At 47.2% G+C, this 7,005-nt stretch overlaps 1 protein-coding gene across 1 annotated transcript; it reads right to left on the reverse strand.

Annotated features, from left to right (window-relative positions):
• Positions 1 to 249: 249 nt before the first annotated feature.
• Positions 250 to 1,402, reverse strand: COX8C (cytochrome c oxidase subunit 8C). Its single transcript, XM_055417626.2, has 2 exons — positions 1,113 to 1,402; positions 250 to 554 (listed from the first exon to the last, which is right to left on the reverse strand). Exons 1-2 carry the CDS (start codon positions 1,356 to 1,358, stop codon positions 462 to 464), a joined length of 339 nt encoding a protein of 112 aa, XP_055273601.1. The 5' UTR covers positions 1,359 to 1,402; the 3' UTR covers positions 250 to 461.
• Between the last annotated feature and the right edge of the window lie 5,603 nt (positions 1,403 to 7,005).

Here is a 7,005-nt window from a genome sequence, read left to right on the forward strand (position 1 = left end):
GTCGACTCCTTGAATATGGAACCTCTGATACTGGAGGGCGGACTGTAGTTATCTTTGAAATTCCGACTGCATAAAGAACCAGCAGTCTAATTCCCCTGCTCCCCTCCGCTCCTGCCTCTCCCCAACCCTAACCTTCCCACCTTTCAAAGGTCAACGGTATTTTAATTTAGTAGATTTCATCAGCTTTCACGATGTTTAGAAAATAACCTGTGATCACACATAATAGCAAGCATAAACAAGTATCTCAATTTTATTTAACATTTTTAAATGACTGCACACTCTTTCTCTAATGCACCATACTAAAAAAGTGCAAAATTATTTACCATAAGCATATGGGCTGGAAAATGAACACCCACAATGGCTGCACCATCGACTCAACTAAGCACTTTCACTCATTTAAAGAGGCCACAGCATTTTCTGAAAGTTGCTGGACGTTAACAGCTGCTCCACATCTTCTTGCACTACTCTCTTCTGAACTGGTCCAGGTTGCTAAGCACGTACCCACTTGGGGTTAAGAAGGCGGTGAAAAACACGACGAGTGCAACAGCCACCTCCTGGAACAGGAGAGCAACAGCGCTGTTAGGAGGGCGGCTCCCGAAGTGGAAAACTGCTTCAAACGTTTTGAGGAGTTTGGCTGTGGTCCTCAACCTGGGGGCCCGGTGACACCTAAAATGCAGAACTCCCTTCCTAGCTGACCCAGTATCACTTTCTGAGGAAAACTCATTTTCCTCCTCATGGTGCCGCCGTTCTGACCTTTGAAATCTGGAAGCTAGATGCTGTCCGCGATTTCCAACGTTTTAGGGAAAATGCTAGGTCTTGGCAATTTAGGGCGCTATCGAAATGGGAGATGTTCTGAGGTGCCACGACGGCTCTGCCCCTCGGACTTCGCACCCAAAACGGTACCGACAACGAAGGTCCGGCCGTCTGAGGCCTTCGCTTCCCGCCGCCTCGGCTCCCCAGCGGCCTCCGAGCCCTCCGGACCACCCGGCCTCCCACCCGAGCAGCGGCCGCGGCCTTGTGGCCGCCGCCCGTCGGGGCGCTTCCGCCCGAGCCACGCGCTTCCGCCCGCCGCGTCCCGCCTTCGCCGCCCGGGAGAATGGGCCCCGACTCACGATGGTCGACCCCGGGCGCTGGCGCGGAGGCTCCGAGTGGGCCCTGCGCCGGCCAGGCTGCAGAACCAGCAGGGTCACACGGCGGCGGGGAAACAGGCAGAGCACCGGCATGCGCGGCATGACTCGTCGGGTGCGGCGAAGCCAGGCGTAGACGCGAAGCGCGGTGAGCAGACGGGAGGCGAAGCGAGGCGACGCCAGGTTGGACGGCGCGAGACTCAGAACGGCACGGAAGACTCGCCTGCGCATGTTCTGGGGACACAGGACGCGGAGCGGGGCGCGGCTCCCCTCTGCCCGACAAGCCCCGCCCCTGACACGCCCCTTCCGCTCAGCGCCCTGCTGAGCCCAGACCCTGTGCCCGCGCGCGCCGCGGCCGCCCTGCGCACGCCGCTCCTCGCGTAGCGCCGGCCCACGCTCCTAGGCCCGGCTTCCTGCCGCTGCCACACCGCCCTCTCCCCTACACTCCCTGCCTAACTTCCTAACCCCACGGCACACAGCATCTCGATTTTCTCATGGGTGGGGATCAGACGGTAAAGAATCCGCCTCCAATGCGGGATACCTGGGTTCGATCCCTGGGTTGAGAAAATCCCCTGGAGGAGGGCATGGCAACCCACACCAGTATTCTTGCCTGCAGAATCCCCATGGACAGAGGAGCCTGGTGGCCTACAGTCCGTGGGGTCACAAAGAGTCGAACACAACTGAGCGACTAAGCATACAAGATAAACCATAGCGAACACCGCTGCTGCTGCTGCTAAGTCACTTCAGTCGTGTCCGACTCTGTGTGACCCCATAGACGGAAGCCCACCAGGCTCCCCCGGCCCAGGGATTCTCCAGGCAAGAACACTGGAGTGGGTTGCCATTTCCTTCTCCAATGTGTGAAAGTGAAGTCGCTCAGTCGTGTCCGACCCTTAGCGACCCCACGGACTGCAGCCTCCCAGGCTCCTCCATCCATGGGATTTTCTAGGCAAGAGTACTGGAGTGGCTTGCCATTGCCTTCTCCGAGCGAACACCGCTAGACTTAGCTTTATCGTTCATTCCTCCCTACCAGTTCCAAAGAATAGCAAGGAGAGATAAGAAAGCCTTCCTCAGTGATCAATGCAAAGAAATAGAGGAAAACAACAGAAAAGGAAAAACAAGAGACCTCTTCAAGAAAATTAGAGATTCCAAGGGAACTTTTCATGCAAAGATGAGCTCGATAAAGGACAGAAATGGTATGGACCTAACAGAAGCAGAAGATATTAAGAAGAGGTGGCAGGAATACACAGAAGAACTGTACAAAAAAGATCTTCACGACCAAGATAGTCACGATAATGTGATCACTGACCTAGAGCCAGACATCTTGGAATGTGAAGTCAAGTGGGCCTTAGAAAGCATCACTACGAACAAAGCTAGTGGTGGTGATGGAATTCCAGTTGAGCTATTTCAAGTCTTGAAAGATGATGCTGTGAAAGTGCTGCACTCAATATGCCAGCAGATTTGGAAAACTCAGCAGTGGCCACAGGACTGGAAGAGGTCAGTCTTCATTCCAATCCCAAAGAAAGGCAATGCCAAAGAATGCTCAAACTACCGCACAATTGCACTCATCTCACACGCTAGTAAAATCATGCTCAAAATTCTCCAAGCCAGGCTTCAGCAGTATGTAAACCGTGAACTCCCAGATGTTCAAGCAGGTTTTAGAAAAGGCAGAGGCACCAGAGATCAAATTGCCAACATCCGCTGGATCATGGAGAAAGCAAGAGAGTTTCAGAAAAACATCTATTTCTGCTTCATTGACTATGCCAAAGCCTTTGACTGTGTGGATCACAATAAACTGTGGAACATTCTGAAAGAGATGGGAATCCCAGACCACCTGACCTGCCTCTTGAGAAACCTGTATGCAGGTCAGGAAGCAACAGTTAGAACCGGTCATGGAACAACAGACTGGTTCCAAATAGGAAAAGGAGTGCGTCAAGGTTGTATATTGTCACCTTGCTTATTTAACTTATATGCAGAGTACATCATGAGGAACGCTGGGCTGGAAGAAGCACAAGCTGGAATCAAGATTGCTGGGAGAAATATCAATAACCTCAGATATGCAGATGACACTACCCTTATGGCAGAAAGTGAAGAGGAACTCAAAAGCCTCTTGATGAAAGTGAAAGAGGAGAGTGAAAAGGTTGGCTTGAAGCTCAACATTCAGAAAACAAAGATCATGGCATCTGGTCCCATCACTTCATGGGAAATAGATGGAAAAACAGTGGAAACAGTGTCAGACTTTGTTTTTTGGGGCTCCAAAATCACTGCAGATGCTGATTGCAGCCATGAAATTAAAAGACGCTTGCTCCTTGGAAGGAAAGTTATGACCAACCTTGATAGTATATTAAAAAGCAGAGACATTACTTTGCCAACCAAGGTCCGTCTAGTCAAGGCAATGGTTTTTCCCGTGGTCATGTATGGATGTGAGAGTTGGACTGTGAAGAAAGCTGATCGCCGAAGAATCGATGCTTTTGAACTGTGGTGTTGGAGAAGACTCTTGAGAGTCCCTTATACTGCAAGGAGATCCAACCAGTCCATTCTAAAGGAGATCAATCCTGGATGTTCATTGGAGGGACTGATGCTAAAGCTGAAACTGCAATACTTTGGCCACCTCATGAGACGAGTTGACTCACTGGAAAAGACTCTGATGCTGGGAAAGGTTGGGGGCGGGAGGAGAAGGGGACGACGGAGAATGAGATGGCTGGATGGCATCACCGACTCTGTGGACATGAGTTTGAGTGTACTCCGGGAGTTGGTGATGGACAGGGAGGCCTGGCGTGCTGTGATTCATGGGGTCGCGGAGAGTCGGACACGACTGAGCGACTGAACTGAACTGAACTGAACCTGTATCTCTCTACGTGCCATCACTTCCCTTGGTGGAATTTATAACGTTTATACTCTGTTCTCTAATGTTAATTACATTTTCTATGCATTGTCGATAATTTAATTCCCCAAATTAAAATCAAGAACGAGTATCTAAAAATATTTATGGCGGGATCAAATCGAGTGTTTGGATCCAGTAAAGAAGGTGATGTAACTGTGGAAATTCTTGAAGGAAAAATGATGTATTGTGATTTCCAAATTTAATAATATAAGAAGCCTTTGCCTACTCCCTAAGATGATGTAGTTTCTTCACAGTGTTTCATTTTTAGGCTTATTGTGCAACTAGCATTCTAGGGTTTCTTTTGATTTGCTCGTTTCTACTACCTGATTTCTCCCTCTTTTTGGATCCCTATTTTTTTGTTTCATTCTTATTTCAGTTCCTTAAGCAGTTCTTTCAGGAAGGGTCTGTGAGTAATGTTTCTTCAATCCATAAAAGTCAAAGAAATATTTTGCTCCACACTTAATTGCTAATTTGGCTGGGTATACAATGCTAGACTCAAAATTATTTCCTTGTTTTCTAGCATTTTAAAGGCATTATTCCCTTGTTTTCTAGCAGCTAGTGTAACTGCTAAGTGTGATCCAATATAATTCTTATTCCTCTGATGTAGCCTCTTTTTTTTTTTCTTGGAATATTTTTGTGTTTGGACTTGTTAAGTTTCTCCAAGTTATGGCTAGATAAGGTTCTTTCTTCATTCATACAAATCAGCAGTGGATGACACTTTTCAACTTGAAGACTTGGATCTTTCTTAACCTCTGGAAGATCTACTTCTGTGTATTATTTATGTCCTTCCCTCTGTTTTCTCTAGTCTGTCTTCTCTTCATACGAGGTGAAGGATCAAGAGAGCTGTCCGTTGTCTTTTTTATTATATAAGACAGTAATCCCATTCACTAGGGTCTACTTGCTGGAGAAGACTCTTGAGACTCCCTTGTACTGCAAGGAGATCCAACCAGTCCATTCTAAAGGAGATCAATCCTGGGTGTTCACTGGAAGGACTGATGCTAAAGCTGAAACTCCAATACTTTGGCCACCTCATGCGACAAGTTGACTCACTGGAAAAGACTCTGATGCTGGGAAGGATTGGGGGCGGGAGGAGAAGGGGACGACAGAGAATGAGATGGCTGGATGGCATCAATGCCTCGATGGTCGTGAGTTTGAGTGAACTCCGGGAGTTGGTGATGGACGGGGAGGCCTGGCGTGCTGTGATTCATGGGGTTGCAAAGAGTCGGACACGACTGAGCGACTGAACTGAACTGAACTGAACTCTTAACCTAATCTTCTCCCAGAGGCTACACCTCTTAATACCATCACTTTGGAAATTAGGACTTCAACATATGAATGTGGAGGGAATGTAAACATTCAGTCCATTGCATTTAGTAAGAAAAAAAGAGTGCAAAAACACCTCATTAAAAAATTTTAGTTCTTAAAAATTATCACAAGAAAAAATTTTGTAATTGTGTATGGTAATAGATGTTAATTATATTTATTGTAGGAATCCTTTCTCCATATATAACCACACATCTCAGATGGGACTCAAACCCATAATCTTCCAACGGAAACCATACAACTCATCTCAGGACTTAATGAAGCTGAAGTTTTTCACATCTCAGCACAGAAGGAATTCAGCAAGAGGCAAAGTTATAAGAAGTAAATTTATTAATAATCTTTGTAAAGAAGTTGCAGGAGCATGAGACATGAAAAGATGGTCATGTCCCAGGTCTTGGGCTAGTTCCTAGGATGGGCCACCAAATGCAGGTCCTTGGCTTCCCGCAGGAAAGCATTCAAGAAGTCATAGTAAAGTGAAAGCAGAGATACACATTCCATAGACAGAATAAAATCTGTCTCGGAAGGTGAGAGCGGACCTTGTAGTTACTTTTTATGGACTGGGTAACTTCATAAGCTAGTGAGTAGGAGGATTATTCCAACTATTTCAAAGAAGGGGCAGGAATTTCCAGGAACTGGGTGAGCCACCATTCACTTGTTGGTATTCTAGAACCTGCCTCAGAACTGTCATGGTGCTTGTGAGTGGGTCATTTAGGATGCTAATGTATTACAATGAGCATTACAATTGTATTACAACATAATATCCATCCATGCTGCTGTGAATGACAAAATTTCATCCTTCTTGGTGACTTAGCCAGCCACTTACCCATTTCCCATGGCGCTCTTTCCCCTTCTCTGCATTATGTATGGCCCATAAGGACCGTCTGAACATGGTAATTGTGTGTCTCATTCACTAGGAGGTGAGCATTGCAAGAGTAGACTTGTCTGACTTGCTCGCCCCAAAGCACCCCAAGAAGCACCTCACACACAGTAGGTACCCTATAAATATCTGTTGAATGCATGAATAATGAATGCTCATGTCTCCCTGCTCTCTTTTCCTTCCCACCCAAGGACACTGTCTGGAGAGAACACCCTCTGAACACAGTAGAAACTGACCACTAGGGAGGCACTAGATTGTGAAGAGAGGGAATGAATGCACGATGGCACCGATAAATGTCGGTCACCCATTTGTAGCCATGAGATTATGGGAGAGCACAGCTGGAGGAGGGTGCTAATGTATAATTGTTCCCAGACATTTCTCTCCCTCTGTGGGCCAAAGAGGACTTGGGTTTTCCTTCCTCATTGTTTTTTCTCTCCCTCACCCTTCAAGATGGGGGCAGAGGGGGTGTCAGAACTATCCCTTTAAATTCTTGCAATGCAGCATCAGGAGGAAACAGAAGGGGCAAAAGACAGGAAGCTCAAGACACCACTGGATGCAATTTTCTGAAGAGCTGAAAAAAAATTTGTACCATGTGAGTAAACTAGAAAGAAAAATGAAGGGGAATTTTTAGAAGGATTGTGGTAGTCTGTATCCCAGTGGTAAAGAGCCTGCCTGCCAGTGCAGGCTTAGAGACGCAGGTTCAGTCCCTGGGTCGGGAAGATCCTCTGGAAGAGGGCACAGCAACATACTCCAGTATTCTTACCAGGAGAATACTATGAAGAGACTTAACTCAGCAC

Source organism: Moschus berezovskii, chromosome 21 (genome assembly GCF_049115385.1).
Source record: "Moschus berezovskii isolate FMDL1 chromosome 21, NW_MosBer_1.0, whole genome shotgun sequence".
NCBI lineage: Eukaryota > Metazoa > Chordata > Mammalia > Artiodactyla > Moschidae > Moschus > Moschus berezovskii.